Source organism: Brachyhypopomus gauderio, chromosome 10 (assembly GCF_052324685.1).
Source record: "Brachyhypopomus gauderio isolate BG-103 chromosome 10, BGAUD_0.2, whole genome shotgun sequence".
Classification (NCBI taxonomy): Eukaryota; Metazoa; Chordata; class Actinopteri; order Gymnotiformes; family Hypopomidae; genus Brachyhypopomus; species Brachyhypopomus gauderio.
This window is the reverse complement of record NC_135220.1, coordinates 20,684,791-20,711,538: the sequence shown is the minus strand read 5'-3', so window position 1 is coordinate 20,711,538 and position 26,748 is coordinate 20,684,791. Positions and strand designations below refer to the sequence as shown.

The 26,748-nt window shown below is 42.2% G+C and overlaps 1 protein-coding gene across 18 annotated transcripts in view; it reads right to left on the bottom strand.

The window, feature by feature from the left end:
* Positions 1-44: 44 nt before the first annotated feature.
* Positions 45-26,748, bottom strand: part of LOC143525930 (uncharacterized) — a 47,588-nt gene continuing 20,884 nt past the window's right edge. For 16 of the 18 annotated variants that reach the window (XR_013133780.1, XR_013133767.1, XR_013133770.1 and 13 more), the window contains 3 exons: positions 17,597-17,714; positions 15,045-15,106; positions 12,334-12,987 (listed from right to left, as the gene is read on the bottom strand). Coding sequence is in view for 1 of the 18 variants with exons in the window: in XM_077020410.1 (XP_076876525.1) it covers positions 17,681-17,714 (34 nt within the window). In the remaining 17 variants the exon portion in view is untranslated. Of the gene's footprint in view, positions 2,869-12,333; positions 12,988-15,044; positions 15,107-17,596; positions 17,715-26,195 lie in introns of those variants that run through there. The other 2 variants (XR_013133771.1, XR_013133779.1) reach the window with 2 other exon arrangements.

The following is a 26,748-nucleotide window of genomic DNA, read 5'->3' as shown; positions in this document are numbered from 1 at the left end:
CTCTCTCTCTCTCTCTCTCTCTCTCTCACACACACACACACACATACACACACACACACACACACACACAAACTCGGAAGAAAAAAAAAGAGGGAGATTGTCCTGGTATGGCATGGTCCCTCCCGGGTAAGTCTAGAGTTAGCAATTAATCAAATCGAACAAATACAAACTAAAAACTTTTAGTAAGATTGTCTTCAGCAAGACACTTGCACACTGTGTCCTTGATTGTTAAATATTTTTTTGCTGGACAAGCATGACACATTCAGGTCTTTGTTTTACATCTTGGAGTCATGTGCTCTGTGGCCGATAACGTTTCCTTTGAACTATCATTTGTACCTATTGAGACACAAAGGATCAGAGACACACGATATACAACCTATGTCTCACTGTGTGAAAGTACACACATATACACGGACAAGTGATGAGATCATGCTGCCGGTCCCTTTTAATCATTAACCAAACTTACTGTCTCAGACACCTCTGATATGGGTAAACAGGAAAAAACCAACAAGGTTTAACTGGACAGAACCAGCCAGTGAACATTGTGATGATTTTAATAACTATTCATAAGACTCTGTATCCACCATCACATACTTTTGTAGATTTATAGCCCGTCTAAGGACATGGAAGGAGTTAGCATTAATACCCACACCGCTTAGCTTCCAAATCTCTAAGATATTCAGATTCATTTTGAAGAGACATGAGTAAAAAAAAAAAAAAAAACCTGTTGGAAGAACAAAGACTCAAACCAAGAGTTGGTGTCTTTGTGCTGGAGACATGGCAGGCTCGATATGAGCAATAATGAGTCAGCGCCCCGGACGAGTCAGCTCTCACAGCAGAGAAAACTCACAACAACGGCCAGAAACATGCTCTCAGATACGAGGACTAGCTTCATGTACGCTTTAGACATAAAACAAGGACTTTTACATGATTTCTGGAACCATCTCTGGAACAGAGGACTGGACTAACATAGATCTTCAATGATCTCTTGCCTTTCCCAGTTCATATACCCTCCTATAAAATGTAGATGTAGGTGTGGTTGCCTTGGAAAAAACCTGGTGAGAGCACGCTTTATTCACAGTGGAGAACATGCTCGTTGTAAAGAGCCAGTTAAACGTGAGTACTAAGAATTCACAAATAAACTTTACCATCATTTTCAAGAGTATCATTTCTGAGGCCATTTCTTTGCATCAGTTCTGAATTCCAATCACCTTAAATAAAAAATGAAAACCAAAAATCACATTATCAATACATAACAATTTCAAATCATATTTTATACTAAAAGTAACTAAAATGTAATAAATGTTGTATATACATATATTATGTGTTGATTAATCAAACTCAACATCATAGGTGAAATTATTTTGCAACTACTTGCAATTTTTATGAAATGCTTTAATTGCACGCTCAGTGTATAATGTCTTTTAATAATAGCATAACTCTTTGAGCAGGGCAGGTTAAACTTTGCATATCCAAATAATGACTGAACCTGAAAATGTTTCAAAATTCCCCATACAAAATCTTGCATGTGCTGCAACATACTATATATATGCCTATAAACCCTAACAGAAACATTACATTATATATCAAAATGAATTATAAAAATGTACATACATTTTTTTAAAAGTAAATATCAAACTAAATATAAATGTACTAAAGTCACATACAAGGTTCAAATACACAATGAAGATATATACTTTAGTCTGAACTGGAAAAAAAAATCTCTGTATCATACCAGATGAACATGCATGCATATAATGTCATTCTCATTCATTATTCCATTATTAGCTAAACTGAACCTTAAACTTAAAACCTCTTAAAATTCTATATATTTTTTTTATTAATTTGTAATTTTGAAAATTATGTTCTTTTATAAAGTAATGAAATACTAAAAACAATACTAAGTGAAAATCTTGAATTTGGATCAAAATAACTATCAAATAGGCCACAATTTAGGACTTAATTGTTTATACATTTATATTATAGAAATATTTTTCAATCTCTGTATGAATAGCATTAACTTTGCACACTATTAACAAATAATAAAATAAAATAGCATTCTTAAAAAAATAAAAATGTCTGCACATGATGTCTAGTCATCATTTATTTAGGATGGTGTGTAAAGGTGTGTGATTGTGTGCGAGACCATTTTGTTGGGGGAGATCATTTTGAACAAAAATATTTGGTTGAATTGTGACGGCACCATTCCAATTCATTTGTTTAGGGGAAAAGGTTGCTGTCAATATTGCTATTTGTTAGACATTTAAATTATTTGACAGAAGCTCACATATTATCTACGTATTATATGTATATCGCATATTTTACCCTATGTATATCATGTCTGTATCATATGCATGTTTTTTATTGAATCTCAGGGAATATGGGAAGATATGCATAAATGTGTGTGTGTGTGTGTGTGTGTGTATGTGTAATGAGCACAATGAATGAGTACACACAGGTACTAAGAGTTTGAGGACTATATATGGGATGTATGAGGATGAGAATAAGGTATAGTGTGTGAGATGTAACGTGTGTGTTATATTGTGTAAGGAACATTGAATATAAAGTATAGCACACGTGAGGAGAACACGGTGGAATGTGCAGCGTGAGGAGTGCCAGGGAGAACCTGCCAGAACGTACTGGAGTGATTTCTTGGAAGGCTGAGGTCTTCCGGTTCTCCTCCAGTGTATGACCTCACTGTTGGAGGTGACCTCACTGCTGGAGGTGACCTCAGTTGTGGGACGAGTGGGCTGATTCAGACGGACAGGAGAAGGTGGTGAACGCTGCCGAGAGTGAGTGACAGGCGTAACAGGCCGGCGTGTCCCAGAAGCCCCCGGTGCGGCCGTAGAGACGACCCCACGCACAGGCCTGCACGAGCTCGGGAGAACAGAGACCTAGCAGTTGCAGAAAGCACTACACAACATGATACCACACAAGAGTACACTCTTCATAACCCAACACAACACCACATGATACCACACAAGAGTACACTCTTCATAACCCAACACAACACCACATGATACCACACAAGAGTACACTCTTCATAACCCAACACAACACCACATGATACCACACAAGAGTACACTCTTCATAACCCAACACAACACTCACTACACTCACAATCCCACACAATAGCACACAAGAACAGGTACTACATAACCCCATACAACAACACACAATAGCAACTACACCCAGAACACCACACAAGAGTGGACGCTACGTAACCCCACACAACACTCACTACACTCAATGACGCCAATACACTCACAGCACACAATGCCAAGGACAACGGTTTCGGCCACAAAAGAAGCAAACACCCCCCAGACAAGATGGATGAAGTGGATTGTGGGTAAACACGATGCCTAATGTTGACACTCATGGGATGTACAGAAAGAACGGGTACGACACAGAGTGGAGATACGTTCTAGCCAACAGAGGATTCCAACAGCTTGCTTAAGCTACGCAGGGTGCCTGTTGCCCAATGCAGACAAGAGCAAGGCCTTTTAGGCCACCAGACCCGACTAATTAAACACATCAATGCTGTGTCACTGTCAAAATATTCGTGGATTCATCTGATGGTTGAGTAAACGCTGGTGTACAGCGAGCTCAAACAGGCAGCCCTCCTCACCGCGTGAACAGACACCGAGCAGTGTTCAGGTGCTCCTCACCGCGTGAACAGACACCGAGCAGTGTTCAGGTGCTCCTCACCGCGTGAACAGACACCGAGCAGTGTTCAGGTGCTCCTCACCGCGTGAACAGACACCGAGCAGTGTTCAGGTGCTCCTTCCCGCCAATTCAGTGACATGAAAGGGGAGTTTTGGAGGGAAAATAACTTAACAACTCACCCTTGTCTTTCTTCCTGCTTGAAAGAGTCAAAAAGTCTGCCACATCAACCAACATCATTTCCTGGTGCAGTAACAATTTTTGTCTGTTTTTTTTTTTTACCCCACATACTATTCAATTTCTCGAGACCAGATTCCATAGGATTTGAGTCATGTGACCTTTCACCTTAGGTCCCTTCTGAAGCCTGAGATGAGCTGGAAGAGTCAGAGAGGCCACACACACAGTCACACACACACACACACACACACACACACACACACACACACACACACACACACACACACACACACACACACACACACACACACACACACACACACTATTTTCTAATATAACAAAGGTCCACCTCCTGTAATTTCAGAAGCAATTTGCTTGAACAGCTGAAGATGGACCTCTGCCCAAAACATTTCATTTCAATTTCTTGTGTACATTCCTGCAAAATTTATTTTACTATAATACACTGCAGTTACTCATCTGGAATCCTCTTAAAAGAGATACAGTATCAGTCAAACGTTTGGACACACCTGACTGAACATGTTTTTATTAGTAATAAAGGTATTTAAATCTACTGGATTATGCTTAAGTTTATTTATTTCTAAGACAAACATAATTTTGCAAAGGTGTTGGCCTACATATGAAAACACTTTCAAAATATATTTTAGAACATTTCATATTTTATATTCAGGAAATAGTTCTCATCCAGAACTTTAGTTCCTCACCCTAAAAGTACTCTGATTAGGGTAGAACGTCCTCAAAGCTGATGGAGAAGCTGGTCCATCAGCCTCATGAAGCTGGTCAACAGAAGCCCAAGAGAGCAACGCTGCCATCAGAGTACAGGAGAATGAATTTGGATTCAACGAATCCAAGACCTCAGGTAGCATTTACCACAGCACAATCACGTGTGAGATCACGTGGTTTGACACATTCCCTGTTTTTTAAAATGTATATAACAGTTAAAAAACAAACAAACATAGAGTAGGTGTGTCCAAATATTTTACTGGTACTGTATACAAACAAATATACATACACACGCAACACATACAAACATATCATTAATGGTGCAGGACTCCAGTGAATGTCAAATGGTTTTAATCAGCAGCAGGTTTACCTCTTGTAGTAGTACAATACATGAAACAATCCCATCAACACTTTTTCATTTTCATTCTTAAACTAATCAGAGCACAAGCTAAGATGGGCTACTCCACCATGTCCTACTCCACCATGTCCTACTCCACCATGTCCTACTCCACCATGTCCGAGGCCCTAGTCATGCCCTCAGATCCTTTGTCCATCAACTACAACGACATCCATGTTACCAGAATCTTTCATGATGACATCATCAACAAACCACGAGGCTTCGTCCTGAATGGAGATCCCCGAACTCAGGGTGTTAATCACACACACACACACACACATGTACACACACACATACACACACAGGAGTAAAAAAAAGAAAGAAAAATAAGGAATAAGAAGAAAGGGAAGGGATATGGAGAAAAGGGGATGAGATCATTCCTATTCTGGAAAAGTCTTATCAGCATGGGAGAGCTGATCTGTACCCTCGTGGGTTACCACGCACAGGGAAAAACCTTCACTAATTATAGCCGACAGATCATTCTGCCACTTCTAAACTGCAAACCATGTAGATGGCTTCTGTCAGGCTTCCTCCTTTATACACCCACACAAATGCACCCATACATACACTATATATAGCTGTTTGAGCTTATGGCATTTTTGACACGTATACAGACATCACATGTTCATCACAATACAGCATCTCCATGAGGCTCAAACCCCCCGGTTAGAACACCACAGAAGACAAAGAGAAGTGCCACCTCGAACGCTCCTGATCCTTCGTGAACACAAAGTGCAGGTTGCTTGAGAGGGGAACTGATCACCACAAATGTAGCCCATGATTAAGACATGCCACTCTTAAAAGAGACAGATCTTTTCCAAAAACTCCACCGAGCACCGTGTGATTAACCCTAAACGCAGAGCGCTGGCTGGGTTTCACTGAGTCACTGGGGATCCGGACGGGACAGGGGCAGGGTCTCGGGCAGGGGCAGGGGCTGGGGCAGGGTCTGGGGCAGGGGCTGGGGCTGGGTCTGGGGCTGGGGCAGGGTCTGGGGCAGGGTCTGGGGCAGGGTCTGGGGCAGGGTCTGGGGCAGGGGCAGGGGCAGGGGCAGGGGCAGGGGCTGGGGCTGGGTCTGGGGCAGGGGAAGGGGCTGGGGCAGGGTCTGGGGCAGGGTCTGGGGCTGGGGCAGGGGCTGGGGCAGGGTCTGGGGCAGGGGCTGGGGCAGGGGCAGGGGCTGGGGCAGGGTCTGGGGCAGGGGCTGGGGCAGGGGCTGGGGCAGGGGCTGGGGCTGGGCGAGGGCACAGCCGAGGTCCAGCGGGGCAGTAGGGAGCTGGGCCCGGGGGCCAGGGTGAGCTGGGGGGGCTGAGAGAGGGACGGTTCCTGTCACGCCTTTCCTTTCCTGCCTGGATCGATCCTGGTTTAGCAGCCGACGCAGATGCAGAACATACTACGGTATAAAACCATGAGCACTCTGCACACACGCATTCACCTGACTAACCACACACATCTATCCCATATGTTACACAGTGTACTCTGCAGGATAAACTTTGTAGATAGTTCACCCTATAATCCACACTGGGGAAAATATTTATTCTACACATAAAATGTAATGCATTATTTGAATGTATTGAAGGGAAAATGACTATATATGTCAATTCAGCTCTGTTGAATTAGGTAAAGTAAAATTCAGAGCTGACTCTTATGAGTCAGTACAACACACGTCTCCAAGAGCAAATCCCTGGACCTCTGTGATAACTACAAGTGCGCTACATGGCCACAGCTTACATCATCAGCAGTCACTCAAAACAGCACGCACACAGAAAAGGACAAATATAGACTCGCAGAAAATTCAACAGTTAAACCCTGTTTGTTCAGAAAGTGAAAGATGACTAAAAGTGAGAAACTGAAAATTCGTTTTTCAAATGAAAACACGTGCGCACGCTCACACACACACATTCAGAGAAACACTTAGGTGTTCTTGCAGAGATGGCCATTGAGAAAAGCACACAAGTGAAGGCTCCACATTTATAAATAAACACGTACGAATAATCACAAACTAACAAAAAGGCCTTTAAAATGTCTCCATTCCATTGTTCTCAGGATGTCACAGCGTAACATTATTTTATATCATAGTTTTGAAAAATCTATGATCTTTTATACCCAAAAAACAAGCTTTTCTAAAGCCACTGTTGTTTCCTATGTGTTTTTAGCAGTTTGAAACACCTAGTGTAGGACATTTTCACCTTGTCTAATCATTTTTAATGCATATACCACAATGCAACTGAATTGAAGTGAGATGCACTACAGTAATCAAGATCTCTACAGATCAGATGTACGCTGCAGTGCATGCAGAAGCCCGTGCAGCCGTACAGTTGAAGATCTGTGCGGTGCACAGTGGTAGTGATTTGCAGGTTTGCTGGTAAACCGTGCACACCTTCAAGGCGGATATCATCCCGCCAACACACAAACACTGACACTTTCCTGACAGCAGTAGCCCTGCTGAAACCTCAAGTACTTCACAACTATTACAACGTGCATAAATCCATCCTTTATTCAAAAACAAACTTGCAACCACAAAGTCTACATCCCAAATCCTGCAAGACACAGACACATATACAATTACACCCATATAATACATTATACACAATCTCTTTCTTCACTCTCTCTCTCTCTCTCTCTCTCTCTCTCTCACTCTCTCTCTCTCTCACACACACACACACACACAATCATATGAATGAGAAAAGTGAAATCTAGAATCTGTACATGGTGTTATGCAGGTAGCAGCATATGTTTTTGCTTCATTTATTTATTTTCACATTTCGCAAACAAAGAGAAAACATTTTTTGAAATGAAGTAAACAGACAAACAAGCAACCCAGAGCAGTGTAATTCAGTTATTTAGGCTGTTTTCATCTCCCACAAGAGCATCACACTAAGTGGGTGAGCTTAGGGTCACATAACACAGGTAGGTACCATCTAGCCCCCTGTCCTGGCTTGGTTGCCATGGTGCAGCAGTGCGGCTCAGCATCACGCATTCTTCAGCTTGCTCCTCTGATTGGGGGGTTGTCTTTCCATCACATCTAAGTACTGCATTAACCCCCCCCCCCCCCCCCCCCCCCATTTAACTCTCAAAGTCACCTTGAAAGTACACAAAATCATCATGAAAATCATAAAGATTGTAACACATTTGATGGCAAATTGAATATGCAATTTAAAGACCAGCAAGTGATATGGAACAACAGTGCACCAAGGTGTGGTCACAGTGTCACGGACCACGCAGAGCTAGGCTGCAGTAACTTATACTCCGTGCTCTAGTGAACAGGCCCGTTCAGCTTTAACGAGGTTCACCCTAGCTCGCCCTGGTCAGACACCACTCCCCTCACGCGGACAACTCCCCTATTACTTAGCATGTGAATTCTCATATACGACAATGACACAATCCGCCTTATTTTTGGACATTCTGAGAAAACAGCAAAAAAAAAACATTTGGCCATTTTTTTCTCCCTGTAGGGTCAATTTGTCATCCTGCCAGTAAACCTCGGAGTGGCCGTAGTGCAGTTTCGGCATGGTCTCGCGGAGCAGAGGCGTTGGCCAGGCCAGTGACTCAGACTTCTGCTTCCGACACTGGAGAGTGACTCGCCCTGACCCCGTGTGCTGGAGAGGCTTCAGAAACAGAACCCCAAACAATGCACAAGCAGCATTCCCCACCGAAAACCACTCCGACATGTTCTCACTCCGACAGGCCGTCAGCTAGCTGGCTCAGTTTCCCGCCCTCTGCCTCACAGCCGAGGCGAGTCACCAAATGTGCCGACTCATAAACCCAAAGGACATTATCTTCTCAGCCTCGTCTCATCAGAACTCATGTTGCTGAATAGACTGACAACTAACGGCACTTCACGGACGACTCAACCTCGCGTCAGCAAGATTATCGGATTTGTTGGGCGAATCTCATTACAAGCGAGCACAATGAAGTGACTGCGTCTTCCCCAAAGACATGTTAAATCATCCTTTGGATAAACGACTCACATTTAAATCATCACAGAGCGGTTCTGTTTGCAACTCGTCTCTTGATGTCTGTGTGTCTGTCCTCTGTGTGAGAGGTGCCACTGGGATCTGTAGAAAGAGTTGAACTCAATCCGCTCTTTGTAAGATGACTGTTCCTTAGATCGCTGTGTGGCTTTGCCCTTAGCCATGACCAATGCAGTAGACCCTGCTGGCAAGGCAGACGTAAGTGAATAAATAGAACATTGAGCTGCTCCCTTTCTTTGTGTCTAACAACAGCAAGTTGTAAAGAGTCATGAATAGCAACCGTTGTATATTGGCAATGCGGCCTGATAATGCGGGCAGAAACGGATAATGAGTGGATGTGTGTTGGGGGATCTGATCAGACTGATTTCTAATGTTTGTAGGGGTCCTACGATGGCAGTAGCTTAATGAGATTCACTCCACATTGTTTAGGCACAATCCTCTCACTCTCGTTAATGCTGCAGAACCCGTCGACATGAAGCTGCCTCAACATTCACACTACCTGCACGGCCTTCAATCAGGACCCAAGCATTAGTCAGCGATTCCAGCCAGGCAGGCCTGAGCATTAGTCAGCGATTCCAGCCAGGCAGAAGTCACCTCCATTTACAGCACTGTCCCAGCAGAGTTTCCCTCCTCTTCACCATCTGTTCTTCTCTTCCTCTCCGTCTCTATCGCTCCGTCGCCCCACCTCTGCCATCCTTGCCTGCTGCCATCACTCATTCTGATGGGATGGCCTTGCTCCTTTGTCCTGCCCCCAACCACCACCACCCCCACTGTTAGAGGAATGTCCTCAAAGAAAGCACGCCAGTGTGAGCCGTATGCGATTGCTTTGTCCTGGTAATGTGATGTTATAGTGTTCTTCAAGGCAGCCCCGTGGGCACCAGGAGGGCCTGTCTAATGGAAACGCAGCCTCTAACACAGGTTTCACTTCTTCTGTAGCCACGCCATTCACTTACAAAGCAATTTCGGGCTTCCAGTGAAGACCACGCTGTAAGCCCATGACTATCAACAGAAGCATCTCTCCTGGGTAATAGCAGGCGGGCCCACATGAGGGGCCCTCACCTTCAAAAAATGGTGAACTAGCATTTAAAAAGGTAATACTGGGAGTGACACTGACAGGTAAAGAGCTCAAGTCGACAGTACTGATGTGATCTGGGTTTGTCGGGGTTATTTGAGGCAAACGGTTTCACTATGACTATGCACATCTGCATGCATGGACACAAATGCTACAAATACACATCCAACCCTCTCAACACCAACACAGGCACACACACACACACACACACACACACACACACACACACACACACACACACACACACACACACAAATTAGAGCTGAATAGGGCCGCAAGCTCAACCCAGAAGAGAGCAAGGGCCCTCACAGTGGCTCCCATCACCCCAGAGCCCCCTGGGAAGTCTGACTCTGAATATAATCAATGGACATAATTAAAGACAGGAAAATGATCTACGTTCCAGCTTCACCAAAAAAAACGTTCTCAAACAGGAGATCAAAGGCTGAAAGGCCAAGGCGTACAGTAACGTCAAATCATGGACTGTTTGAGGATTAATTCTCTGATTGAACACGACAGAGCTTCCAGTAATCATCTGAGAATGGTGTCACAGGAGGTCTCAGAATCACTTCTAATTAGAGAGGAAGGAGGAACCAGACTAAAACACAGATCGGTTCTCCAGATTAGCCATGACATGGAAGTCTGATGCCTTCTCGATTATTACCCTGCAGCAATTCTGACTGCAGTGACCCTCTTCATAGTGGCTTTATACAGAACAGACACGCTTGGAATGACTTTGGCATATATGTGATGAACATTTCCTACTGTTTGTTCACGCTGCTGTCAAAAGCTGTGGGATAACAGAGTTTAGTAGTAGTGTTATCAGTATCATTTGTGTGGGTCTGCTGGGATAACATTTTAATCAAGTTAAATGCAAACTGTAAATCTCTACTAAAAGAAAGACATAAGGACAAGACTGTGCTAGGTTCAGTGCATAAACATCTAATTTGTAACATTAACATTTTGCTTAAAAAAATGTCCCTATTCTTTGTGGGGCAAAATGCTATTAGTGGCTTGAATCTTAGAATACTAATTTCTCTTTTTGAGCTGAGCCCTTCTGGTATGAGACAGTAACCTGAATGCTACATTACAATGGAGTCATGCTCAGTACTTCTCTGTGGTTCCCTGCTGTGTGTAGACAGGACCGGTACCACAGTTAGTAACTCTGCCATTTACATATGCCCTGGTTAACACTTGGGCTTGCTTCCTGAATACCTTCTCTAATAACGGTTTCATTATGTAGAATTATCTATCTATCTTCTATCTATCTATCTATCTATCTATCTATCTATCTATCTATCTATCTATCTATCTATCTATCTATCTATCTATCTATCTATCTATCTATCTATCTATCTATCTATCTGTGTGTGTGTGTGTGTGTGTGTGTGTGTGTGTGTGTGTGTGTGTGTGTGTGTGTGTGTGTGTGTGTGTGAATGAACACATTACCGGTAGTTCCATCTAATATGTAAAAAATAAAAATAAATAAAAAACAAAAAATAATAATAAAAACAAAAAAAAAACTTTTAAAGCATTTAAAGGGGGGGGGGGTGGGGGGGGGGGGGGGGCTATTGAGATCTTGCCAAAAACTACACATTTAAGAACGCACTTTATATCATATCAGTGGTACGCAGTTTTATGGGGTTATCATTTACTTTTAAGAAAAGACAAGTAAGCTTTGCAAAATCCTGAAAGGTAAATTTTTAATATTAAATTATTCTCTTATATCATTATATTAAATCATATCCACATAGCTGTGATACCAAAATAGAAACATATTTCTTCTATCACAGACGTTTGTTTAGAGCTGCACATCTTTAAACACGTTGCCTGGGAGTTGTTTTAACCAGTGCGTTGCTACACAAAAGTCTCACCAACATCTGACATTATGATCTTTACACTTCTGCTACAAATGATAAACTTAGTCTGTATTGACTCGAAACATTAATGTTACAGTTACACATCCAAAGGGGAAAACCAACAAAATATATATGAATGAATAAATGCAAATTTTTTAAATGTAATCTTTTTATTTCAAATTTGATTTATTATTTTGTTGGACTATAAAACACAAGAAGCAGTGTAATTCCAGTGAGTTAATATAAGAAACAGAGTCAGAGGAAGCCGAGGTCTTGGTGTCCATTTGGAGCTAGAGGGACCCTCGCTACACGCAGCCCAACACACAAGCCTGAACCCCCTCACCCACACAACCACAGCACCATTCAAAGATATTATTTAGCAGTATTAACATTTATAGTACAGAATAAATTTTTTAAATTGTACAAGGAATGTCATTTGCACAGTTCCATTTATGTTCCGAAAAGCAAGACAAAAATGCAACAAATTAAAAACATTTTAAAAAATATGCTACAGATATTAACAATCTCTATAAGTTATTCTAGCTGTTCTATGTTTCTCCCACTATATGTGACGTGAGGTGCTTCCTCCTCTAGAGCTAGACATCAGGGGAATAAGAACGCAGTGTGAGATTAGGGAACTGCAGGTCTCATGAGTAGTGGTTCTGAAACAATTTCAGGACACTGTGTTTACACTACATACCTCACGTGAACTGTTTACAATACTGTATCATGGCAAGTGTCACTTCTTTGCTAATATGGCCACATTAGCAAATAAAACACTATTTTGGTACTCACCTCAGATTTTAAATCTGAACCGGATACTTGCACTTATAAGTATATATAAAGAGTGTACAGGCAAAGCTCATTCAGAAGCTAACAACATAGCATTTACTGCTGAAGTTCGGGTTACATAGAGGTGATACAATACTTCATTTGTAACAATATTTTGTTTAAATGTTGTCTGCAAAATATTTACAAACATCTGGCTATAGCTGCAAAACTGTCCTGGAAGGCAAATAAGCGTATAGCTGGGTTTGTTGTGCCAAATATGAATATGTGGTAAAAGAGGAGGTGGATTTACGTTGTTGGGAGGGCCAACAGCAGGACTGTGGGCTGTAGGGGACAGGAGAGAGGGACGTTTGTGTAGAGAGATCAAACCCAGCGGAACAACCTTAAAACCATACACACATCTGCAAGGGGAAAAGGCCATTTACAAAAATGTGAAAACTGGAAACTTGCTCTGTCAAAGCAGATCTTCTGAGATAAAGAGAAACTTCTCATTTCACTAGAAGAAGGTCTGTCGGTGTGTCTGTGGTTGATAGTACCTATCAGGTCTACGCGAGTCAGTTTCACTGGCTTTATCTTTAGGTTTCTATACACTTACACACACAGCATAAACACACAAATATGTAAAATGACCAAGATCCAAACACTACGTTCATCTCTGCATTTTACTCACAGGGATACACACACACACACACACACACACACACACACACACACACACACACACACACAGGACAAACCCACCTTTTCTTGTTTTAATTGTAAACTCACATCACCTTGCCTACATATTTACTTTACATTTTCAACTATGACAAACTCTAATGTGGAACCACTACAGATTTCAGCGGACACGTGCGGCTCACCAACCTTAAAAACACACGTCGGCCCTTCCAAGTGGCACAATAAGCCCTGAAAACAACACCATAAATAACGAATCTGCTGATCTCTACTTAGTCATAAGTACTTGGATAGAATGCTAGGAAACCAGAAGTTTTTTTGTTTCATTGGAACCAGATTTCAAAAAATTTCCCTACAGCATCAGCATGTTGGAGGGGAAGAGAGAAACAAGCGTGCTCGTGCCTCATGTGCGGCGAGCTGATGCAATCTGTGTGTGAGCTCGCACCAGCACCTGGCCCTGTGAGACCCAGAGCGCAGGGCGGGGGAGGGGCTGTCCCCAGAGACAGGTGTCTGAGAACATCCCTCTCGAACAGCGCACCACCACAAACAGGACCCGTCACCCACGAATACACCTCTGCCGGTTGAAAGATCGGCCTTCTGTGGCACCAGGCCTCCGTACAGCACAACAACCACCACACGTGTGGGCAAAGGACTACAGGATGAAGCTTCCTGAAGACAGGAAACCACCCCGCCCCTTATCTCTCTCTCTCACACACACTTTCTCTCTCTGTATCTCTCTTTCATATACATAAACCCTGCATCTCTTTCACATATATGACATATATGTAAGCAAACACACACACACACACACACACACACACACACACACACACACACACACACACACACACACACACACACACACACACACACACACACACACACACACACACACACACACCTCTATCTTTCCCCCATACATGCACCATACATCCCCATGACTGTGCATGGGGTACACACATACATATAGTCACTGTCGACCGCTGAGCTATTATGGACTCTTTGTATGCAGAAGCGCGTGTTCTGGATGGGTGTGATACGGGGAGATGAAAGGACCCACAGGCCACAGGCCCGTGACAGAGACCCTGCCCCATCTGTAGTCATCACTCAGGCTTGGGTACACTCCAACATCCACACCCTCCACAGCCTAACACACCCTAGACCAACCTGTGCTAGGAGAGTCATACATCAACCCTCCAGTCAAACCTTAAACGGCAGAAGAAGTCAGAGGCATACTCTTCGCTCACGTGAACGCTTCCTAGAACCTTCTGGGTCATTCACCTGGGGGCCCTCAATCTAGATTACCACAGCCCCCTTCTCGCCAAAACACAGAGCTCCGGAAACAACACCAAGCTATTGTATATCTGGACTACCTAGCAACCCACCAAGGAGACTATAAGAGGCTGTTACATTCATTTCCTTCGGTGTAAAACCCATGAAAAAAGGTGTGTGTGTGTGTGTGTGTGTGTGTGGGTGTGTGTGTAACAGAACCTAAAGCAAAGGCACATTTGAGCAGCTTCCATCTTTCAGGTTTGCTGTACATCACGGAGTTTTACCCACCCACACACACACACATACGGAAGCCACAAGCACACACAGAAGCCACATGCACACACTCACGTAGAAGCTATATATGCACGTGTATATGCTCCTTTCCATTTGTGCATGGGCCCCCCCGATAGAAGTCAATGGCTTGAATTACTCACCCTATGAGGGCCACCATCTGCTCCACTATGTACTTGCTGAAAGTAACGATCACAAACAGCTTCTAGATGAGAGAGAGAGAGAGACAGACATCCAGTCATTCACTCAGTCACATAGCCCACCATGTGCTCATAAAGAAGGGGACCGAGATGCCAAGCTCAGAGCTTTATTATTCACTAACTTTAATCTCCAACTAAGGGGCCTCCACCCAACGAATCTGCGGGAGCAGCCCGCCACTGTGCATGAGGAAGGGGCCCTTCATGGTGGGAGACTCACTCTAAGGCCCAAACGCTATGACACACCACCAAACCAGACGGACATGGCTGAACAACCTATGGACCACATGAGCTGGGATGGGGGTCACGGGGTCACAGGGGTCACAGGGTCACATAGAAAAACCATGGGCTCAGTGAAGGAATGAAGGTAGTAAAGTAGTGGATGTGCAGAGTCTCCAGACCAGGCAGGGAGGGTGGTGAGAAGCCCCAACTGGGGGTGGGCAGTCGGGCCCAGGAGACACCGGCAGATGTGTCATCTTGCCTCCTCTATTGTCAGCACTTTTGAGTCCCAGACTACAAGTAAACTGAAATCAGTTATGGCTGTGGTCCCAGTCTGGTTGCTAGTGAGTCACGGGCCCTGCCTGGTCATGATGAAAGGCAGCACGGGGGGTGGTTTGATGCCTGGTGCTCCATCAGTCTAAAATCACTCTGTATGCTCTCATTACTGCCTTCCTTCCCATAACACGATGGACAAAAACAGGCAGTCATGACTGAATCAAGGAAACTCTGCATTGTCTGGATTACCTACCAAGCTGCAGTGTCTTTGTATGTGTAGCACAATATATATTGTGGTAAATGATTAATGCTGAAGGCACTACAAAAACACAGATCACTCACTCTGCGTTCTGTCAGACAGAGATATGCGTATTGTGTGGGAAGTGTAGCTAATTAGCCAGATACTCAAGGAGGCTTTTATACACAAAGAATCCTGGACCTTAATCAGTACATGCGTTAATGAAAATTATATTTCACTGTAATTCTGCTGCATTACCCTGTTGAGATCATGATGAGCAATTTCTAGATTTATTTTTAAATATGATTTTAAAAGACACTAATCAGAGACAGAGAAAAAAATATTTGTAAAGCAGAAAGATGAAAAGTACTGATCAAAAATAAATATGGATAGATAAATAATAGAATATATATAAGTGAACTGGACATATCTTCAATAGTTTATAGATAAGTTATGCTTTCCCTATTTAAGCGTTTCACCAAGTTGACCTTACGAGAAATTATGATCTTGCTCAAACAAGCAGAATTCTTTCCGGGCTCTGATTACATCTAATATTGGGTTCAATTACACTGTGCATTGAATATTTTTTTTCATTCTATGAATATGTCACATTCCGTCATGAAATCCCGCTCTGTATGTAATAAAATGAAACTGTATTCGCTGATTCACTGAAACAGCTTGAACCTGATACGATGTTAATCACAGTTTGGGAGCCGGATAAGCATGAAACGTCTGAGACTGCGTAATGTTAGACTCACCTAGAGAGACTAGTGTGCTAGTGCTCATGGGAACACATCTCACGTCTCACGTCTCACCTGGTCTCCACGTTTGGCAAGGAAGAGTGTTCAGAAACTGAGGCAGCCCAATTAGCATTAAACACTCAGACACAAGCAAAGTGTAGTTAAGTACTTTCTGATTATTCTAACCCTGTATTTAGCAGAAACAGAGAAATAGTGAGCCATTGTGACAGAGGCTCAGTACAGCCACTCTACCTGGGACTCGATGTGTGTGTGTGTGTGTGTGTGCGTGAAGAGGCCACATTAGGTCCTGAGGTGCCATTTACAGCTTCAGCTTTTTGATATGGACTTCTGACCTAAAGGGTTTTTTCTGCCTTTGGGAAAAGTCTCGGTTAAAAAGCAGAGACAAATGCTAATAAGGTTATGAGAAACGGGCAAACTTATCAACATATTTAATAACCAATAACTGATATAATACAAAATCAATGTCAGCCTTACACTTTTAAGATGTAAATAAAACAGAAAAATATCTATATTTTTCACTACCTTTGATGTAGCTGTGCTCAGCGGCCTAGCTTACTGACAACAGCAAAAACAGATGAGAAGAAAATTGTTTTCGAGAACTGTACAGGTGTCAGTAGACTGTGAGCGATCTGTTCAGCACACATTCCAGTGTTTTGCACCCTAACTCTAAACACGTGACCCTGGAGCCTCAACAGGAGCGCCTGCCTGCTGAGGACAGCGCAGCTGCAGCCTTCACAAAATGGAGGGCAATAAAACACAAAATGGCTGCCTCTTTTAATGACTTACACACAGTTGAGTCTGAATAGCTTTGCTGGTATCCAAAGGCAGCAAACCTTTCATAGATTTGCAATGTATTTTTTTTTAGATATGCATTGTTTTTCAAAAACAGGTAATTTCCCCCCAATCTCAAACTCATAATAAATCCCAACCACAGCAATGAGAATCAAAGAAAGCCTCATTGTCTATGAGGACATGACTGGGCGTTAGCTACAGTGTTCACTCACCTGAGTTTCCGTTTTTTTATCCATGCCCCAACAATCATTATGCCTCTAAAAAGCTCCAGAAAGGCTCCAGAAAATGTCCACATGTTACTTCTTCCAAGTCAAAGAGTGGATTTGGGATCTGGGATGTAGAAAGGGAAAAACACAATGGGGAAGCACAAGGATGAGGAAATGACAATTCAAGAACATTATGACACTGAAAACAACTTATTTATAATATATACATTTATAATAGTACATTTTAATAATAGACATCCACAAAATGGCTGCATTCTGGAACCAACATATGTTATTATACATTTGGAGAGAGTTAGAGGCAAATATTTAAAGGAAGGAACATTACAGCTTAAATGCCTACATGTTTGTAATTAAAAGTTGTACATATCCAAGTTACAGTTATCCAGAAAAAGAGAGAGAATATGGCTTTAAAAATATACTAAAAATGAAAAGAAAAAAGATGGCAGAGTTTAAAAACAGAAGCGTCCAGTGTCCTGAGAAATCCACCTCTCTCCATCATCTACACTTTGTCTTGGTAATAAAAGCTTATAGTGATATTTTTTTACCACCATTATTACAAATATAATTACTGATATTGTTGTCACCAAGGTTTGTGTGTGTGCGTGTGTATCTGGAAATCTGGTAAGAATGAGATGACAAGAATACATTTACACTGTGTGCATCATCATATATGGATACACAAGGAAAAGCAGACCCATTTAATACATTTGTTAAAAATAAACCAGAAAAAAACATAAAATAATATTTAAAATAATTAATTACTCAATATTAGTTTTATATGGACAGTGAAAATGTTTTCAAAACATTTTGTGTAACAAATCACCACAATAAAGTCCACCCCGAAGTTAAAATGTTAAAAATAATTAAATTGTCTTTTTGTAGTTTAAATTAATAACTAATTATAATTATAAAATTATTTACACACGAAAAATGTTCTGCATTTGGACATATATAAAAGAATATTGTGCAAAATTTGATCTTGTAGGGGTAATCTTTTAAACAACTTTACATTTAATTCTCAAACCTCTGACAACATTTTCTAGCATGCCCCATTTGGGCAGTTTTTATTTTTTATAACCATCTAATATAGACCATCTAATATAGTATAATGTGATATCGGCATATATTTCAATACTTGATTTATTCATCCATTATCATTCCATTTATTTTCAAAGCAAGATACTTTAAAAAACATTTTTTTAAAGCTTAAAATGTGCAGAATAATTGTACATACATTAAACATAAATCAATAATTGATAAAAGTTTGGAAGTTGATTAGTAAATTAAAAAAATCTTTTGTACAAGAAAAAAGTACATCAAACCCTCTCAGAGTTATTCAATAATTAGTCATTGTTTTTTTCAGTTGTTAATCGGTAGTTTATTCAGTGGTTTTCAGATCTTAAGCTATCATTTTGTGACTAGCTTGATTTTTATTTTTTGGTGAATTAAAAACTATGCATGAATTTAAATCTGACAGCAGTGTTCTAGCCTCCTGATCAGTGAGATGTTCCATCACTTCACACTGGAGACGGGTGAGTGCATCTACTGCTTTTCCTGCTTTTCCAAGAACATTCTGGAAATAACTGATGGACTATAATGTACTATTACTCTATGGCACAGACAATACTTTACCTACGCCACTGCTAAAACCATGAACACGTTTGAATCTGTCTTTTTAGATATTTCATCATGACTAAAACTGTGTGCATACTCAGTTATTTAAATAATCTTTCATCCAACTCAATTAATTTCTTCTATTTAAATTTGTAAGTATTATAAAAGCACATTTTAAAACAGAAAGAGATTTCAGCACAAGACAGGACAGTAAAATATAATAAGTGCAATGCAATTGATTAAAATAAAAAAAATTGCAGCAAGATAATCTGATAAATGAGAGAAGGTTAAATTAGACGTAATGAGGAGGAGGAAAGTACATAATAACTCTGAGTCCATGAAAGTAAGTGTGAGAGGTGAAGGAGGTTCTGGTGTCACTGGTGCTGGAGATTATCCAGTACTCAATCCAACCATTCAACCTCTCTGTGCAGGACTCAAGAATGCTGAAGGTATTTTTTTATGATTTTTCTTAACTCTATTAAATAAGGAGGGGTCTTTGCTAGATGTTTGGGCAGAACTAAAACACTTCACAAAAGCCCTTTAACAGCTTACACAGTCGTAATTGCTTTAAACCACACTGCTAAATATCTTATGACTGGAGGAGATGAATACCTCAAACCATTTCATAATAAACATTTCACATTTACATTTCATTTTTCTAAGATTTATCAGTGTTCTAAGATTATTTGATGCAAATACAAATCAAAAATAGCCCCAATTAATTAAAATCCATTAACCCTTACCAGATAGCTCCATGAACATTTTAACATTCCATTACAACTGGGTGGGTGCAGAGCAAGACCAGACTCCTAGGTCATTTCAGTGAGTCAGACATGCCTTTCAAATATCTACAAAGACAGCTTTGCAATCTCACAAAAGTGTCCTTCACTGTAAAAACATGGATGTTTTCTGCTTACACCTTTGATGAGGAGAGGAGGATTGAGATTACTTTAATGCAACAGGAAGATTCAGTCTGAGCGGTCGAGGGTGTGTAGACATTCTTTCCTGCCTGCACGTTTATTTCATCATATTATTAAGGAAACTAAAAAGTACAGGGAAGCAATAAAATACTGGCAAACACAGGTGAGTTTTGGTGAGTGATTTAGGACTCTTTTGATGGTTACTTAGGAATACAAAATGATATGGTTAACCTGCAGTATTTAATTTCTAGGGTGTGCTCACTGTGAAGCTTTCTGCTGTTCCTTGTTTATTTTAGACAATTTTCCAGGAGAAATATATAAAGAGCTATTTAATAGCAAAAATCATTACAGGTTCTGATCTTCCTGTTTGGAAATACATATTAAATTTAATATCACAGTGTGTGGATATTTCAAATTCAAAACATTTGTGTTTTAAAGGCTTTTTGTGGTAGAACTAAATGCTTTTGTAAACATTCCTTGTTATACAAATTTCATAAATACTAATTTCCAGTGATGAAATAAGAAAATGCTTGTTTTAGAATGGCAGGATTACTGATGGATGTTTATGTAAATCATGTATTGATCCTATGGAACAATGGGACCATCTTTAATTCATTTATAATATGCAATGCATCTGATCAGACTCAAGGACATAAAAGCCATTGAAACTCGAGGACTCTCTGGGTTTGGTGGTGGGAGGGGATTTGACAAAATTGAACCTAATATGGACATTAAATCAGTCCAAGTAAAGCTGGCAGGGGACAGGAGGGAGGGGTCCAGAGCCAACGGACACAGCTGTGCTTTGATTGGTCAAACTTTAAAATTCTGAATTATTTCTGCCCAATCACAAAGGCTGCGATTACACATAGCAACAGCTGCATCCATTCCGTTCCACTCCTCCTCTCCTTCTCTCTTCATCGGATACGGTGATGGCTACCGCCGATGTTAGTGCAGTTAAGGAGGAATGTCTGTTACTCAAAGGACAGGAATGTCTTTTGTTTATCTGTCTGACAGCATGACCAGCTTGGATCTTGACTGCAGCGGCAAAGACACGCCACAAAAGAGCAACGTGAAAGAGCCACATTCATCCATCTGTGCCCACTCATGATACGAACACACGACACATGACTACGAAGCTTTTACTGATCACGAGAAACTGCTGAGTAATGTCGGGACTAAATCACAGCATTCATGCCCAGTCACAAGTCCTCCCCCCCAGACACACACCCTATTACTTCTCTCTTGGTCAACATTTGCATCATTCTTTCACACGCCTTCTAGAGCTCTGGGTGTATTCACGGTGTTTCTAAAGGTGTTGTAACCCAATACACATCATGTACATTCATAATTCATAATAGATGCTTATCCCCTTCTCTTTTTACCACTTTGGCTCATCATGGAAAATTACCATTTGGTAAGTGACCCCCCCCCCCCCCACCACCACCACCACCACCACCAGTCTCTCTTGCAGGCACCCACCCACTTCTCCCCGAGGGCAGGGCTTCCCAGCAATTATGTTTAGCAGATCTTGTCAAAAGCGCACCAGTCTTTAAAACGATGGGTTGAGCCTCAGCTTTTGATTCAAGTTTGGCGCAAATCAGCAGTTTCTTTTTGAGCCCCCCCCCCCCCCCTTATTTCTTTCTGAAGAGAGTTTGTGTTGTACTTGTTCAGTAGTCACTGGTACCAGTATAAACCAGTGTGAAGTTTGTTTTTGTTTATTGTTCAGATGGCCTGTGAGAATCAAATGGCGCCAGCGTTTGAGGTTTGAATTGAGTAGATCTCTAATAACTGACCTAAAATCTCAAATAAATTTCAGCATTTCAGCACATCTCCTTCAGCATTTAGTATTCAATTGACACCGTTTAATAGCTCTCATAGCCGATCTAAAACACGAAGGGTTTTTTTCGTCAGTTACGAGAGAGCTACTAAATTTAACCTTGGTCAACTTCCTGAGGTGGGTCCGTTTCATCCCTGATAAAAGAGAAACCCCTCGTCATGTCCAGCGTGATGTTGACACCTCAGTCTCAGCACACTGGCCCGGCTCCACTCTTATCCAAAAACCTCAAACTATTTTCCACACAAATAAAAAAAAAGAGATTGTTTTTAGCCATGGAGTGTGTCATCAGTGTGGAAGGAGTGTGAGTTACAGCAGGCTCTTGTAGGCAGACACACAGACACACAGACTTACTGACTGACGCAAGCAGACCACAGGGGGAAAAAAGCACACGGCCACCTCTGATCTGGCACTGAATAAACCGCCTCTCGTCACCATACTGCATTTGAACACTAACTTAATGCTGATATAAATACACACACACACACACACACACACACACACACACACACACACACACACACACACACACACACACACACACACACACACACACACACACACACACACACACACACACACACACACACACACACACACACACACACACACTGGCAGCAGGTTCCCTATGAAATGATCAGAAATACATTGAGGTAATTAACCTTAATGCCGAAGATTACATAGAGGATTCAGTGGACTTATCAGTATTTGGGAAAAGATTTAAACGTGATGTGAAATGTGAATGTGAAAGCTGGGGACTCATTTTACATTGAAAACAAACAAATATGTATTTGGCCAAGATCCACAAAAAAATCTAGTTTGGTGAAACTGGTAAAAGGAATTTAATACAAACAAAAATAATTAATGGGTTATCAGTCACTCTGCTCTTCATTTTTTTCTGAATTATGTATAGCCAGGCAGACGTGTTTCCAGCCACACACACACACACACACACACACACACACACACACACACACACACACACACACGTCACAGACCATCACAACTGCACTCGCATGCTTACTCACTCTCTCACTCACTCTCTCTCTCCCTCCCTCTCTTCCCTCTCTGCCTCCCTTCCGCTCTCTCTCTTCCTCTCTCGCTCCCTCCCTCTCTCTCTCTCCCCCTCTCTCCCTCTCCCTCTCCCTCTCCTTCCCTGTCTCACTCTCTCTCCCTCTCTTTTTACAATGTGTCACAGGAAGTTAAGTGATTATGGGTGCCTGACGTAATCCGACCCAGAGACCGGTCCAAAGAAAGAAGGGAAAAAAAATTCAAATCTATTGCAAGGAGGAGGGGGGGGCACCCTGGAGTCCACGTTGACAAATTCTTTAACAAGCTGTGGTTGAAGGGAAGCTGCTCTGACTCACCCCCTCCTTTCAAGCAATTTACTGGAAACATGGGGGGAAACAGTGGGAGGGGGGATTTTCAGAGAAGTCATGTGATGAAGAGGGGCGGGGCTAACCACAGAGCTGGGAGGAGGAGTGGAGCTAGAGCCAGGGGAGACACACAAGCCCTACCCAGCACAAACGCCAGTCAGTCACGCCCTACCCAGCACAAACGTCAGTCCAGTTACACACTTACTGGCCTGCCTGGGAGTTGGCAACTAAGAATTCTCAGACTCATTAACCCTTTCATGTTCATGGTCACTTGAAATTTAACCCTTTATATGACAAATTCCCAAACCAGTTTAGTCACTCAACAGTGAAAAAACTAAATCACAATCACACATTATTACTATTAATAACAACAACAACAAAAATATAATAGTCAACGATGAATAATAAATACTACACAAAATCAATGCGATGACAACCATCACCAATACCATCTCTCCAGAGCTGTAAGACCATGAACACAACAAAGGAGTCCAAAAAAAGGGGAAAAATAATTTTTTGGATTCTTATAGCTGTAAAGTAAATGAAGTGAAGGGTGATGTTCCTGTCTGTACTGTCCACATTCTGTCATGGCGTCCGTACCATCCTCCACTGTGAATCTGAGGAGGGACCCATGGGCCCTGGCCACATAAAACAAGCACCAGACATGCCACAGACACTTACCCACTCCAGACATGCCACAGACACATACCCACTCCAGACACCGACACAGACAAAGACCCACTCCAGACACCGACACAGACACATACTCACTCCAGACATCGACACAGACAAAGACCCACTCCAGACACCGCCACAGACACATACCCACTCCAGACACCGCCACAGACACATACCCACTCCAGACACCGACACAGACAAAGACCCACTCCAGACACCGACACAGACACATACTCACTCCAGACATCGACACAGACAAAGACCCACTCCAGACACCGCCACAGACACATACCCACTCCAGACACCGCCACAGACACATACCCACTCCAGACACCGACACAGACAAAGACCCACTCCAGACACCGCCACAGACACATACCCACTCCAGACACCGACACAGACACATACTCACTCCAGACACCGCCACAGACACATACCCACTCCAGACACCGCCACAGACACATACCCACTCCAGACACCGCCACAGACACATACTCACTCCAGACACCGCCACAGACACATACCCACTCCAGACACCGACACAGACACATACCCACTCCAGACACCGCCACAGACACATACCCACTCCAGACACCGACACAGACACATACTCACTCCAGACACCGACACAGACACATACCCACTCCAGACACCGACACAGACAAAGACCCACTCCAGACATCGACACAGACACATACCCACTCCAGACACGCCACAGACACATACCCACTCCAGACACGCCACAGACACATACCCACTCCAGACACGCCACAGACACATACCCACTCCAGACAGAGACACAGACACATACCCACTCCAGACACCAACACAGACACATACCCACTCCAGACACCAACACAGACACATACTCACTCCAGACACCAACACAGACACATACTCACTCCAGACAGAGACACAGACACATACCCACTCCAGACACCAACACAGACACATACTCACTCCAGACACCAACACAGACACATACCCACTCCAGACACCAACACAGACACATACTCACTCCAGACACCAACACAGACACATACTCACTCCAGACACCAACACAGACACATACTCACTCCAGACACCAACACAGACACATACTCACTCCAGACACCAACACAGACACATACTCACTCCAGACACCAACACAGACACATACCCACTCCAGACTGCGACACAGCCAAAACAGTCCTGCACTCGAAAACCGAATAAACAAAATAACGGAAATGAAAAACATATTTAAATTACATTTAGTTTTTAGAGGGCAATAATGGACACTGTATGTAAAATAAAATATAAAATAACAACCTTAAACATATATCTATAGAACGAACAAACAAACAAACAGACAGTAGACACGAGCTCAAAAGAAGCTTTAAAAAATCCCAGTTGAGATGAGAGATCCTGTCAGTTAAGTTGACCATCTCTCTCCATGCTAGCTGTTCTATAGCTATTTTACGCAAAATCGCCTGTCCAGAATTGGTGAACGAATCAGAGAGGACGAACGCTTCGGCAGTGAGAAGAGTATTCCTCAGATAGAAAGAGGAAAGAGAGTGGGAGAGAGCGGTAAAGAGAGAGAGAGAGAGAGAGAGAGAGAGAGAGAGAGAGAGAGAGAGAGAGAGAGTTGAATAGGATACAGGTCCCAGTCTGTCAGGATGGGAAGCTCCATCCCATAATAATAGATGGGAAGGAGGTCTATCTCTCTTCTGCAGCCAGAGACCTGTTCTCAGGAGCTGCTCAACACACACAGCAGCCAGACAGACCGACAGCAAGGACACCGAGAGAGACAAGGGGAGGGAGGGGGGGAGGAGAGAGAGAGAGAGAGAGAGAGAGAGAAAGAGAGAGAGAGAGAAAGAGAGAGAGAGAAAGAGAGAGAGAGCGAGAGAGAGATTGTATGTGTTTAGGAGAAATTGCTAAAATATATAACCTTTATAACTATGACACCCTTAGAGAAAACAATCAACCAGAATCCTAAACAAATCTGATATATATTATATATTCTATTTATTTTTTTGAATCTGTGATACCATACATGTTTAAGGTTTATATATATATATATATATATATATATATATATATATTGGACTTTATGTTAATTATTCAGAGAATTGCCATGGCAGTAGTTTTTAAATTGTAACTCATGGCTTTCTGAATAAAGCTATCTGAATTTGAATTGAGCGAGCGAGAGAGCGAGAGAGAGAGCGACTGGGAGACAGAAGTAGAGTGCGAGACAGAGGGAGGGAATGAGAGAGAGTGATAGAGAGGTAGGGACAAAAACAGAGGAAAGAGAAAGAAAGAGTGCAGGAAGGAGGGGGCACCAAAAGAGACTTTAATACGTAAGGGGACCGTGTTTCCTATACATTTTCTTTCCCTCTTGTTCTCTTTCAGTCTCTCTCGAAAGTTCAAAGTTCATAGCAGTTCAAACATCCCACTCAGTAGAGCTGTTAGCATAAAGAGGTCAGAAACTACAACACACCTCAAAGGACACACGCCTGAGGGCTTAAAACATCTTTATTTGGTTTCTATAGCTGTAGAACACAGATGGAGGGAAATGCTCTCAGAACAGGAAACACACGGCAGATTAAAACCCATTAAAACATCTAGTGAGTGATAGTGTTTACTTGATAGCAAATGTCAGATTTAAGAAGTACAGAGTGACAAAGCGTTTATGGGGATGGTCCTTTCATATCTCCCAATTATAACACAGATGAAGTA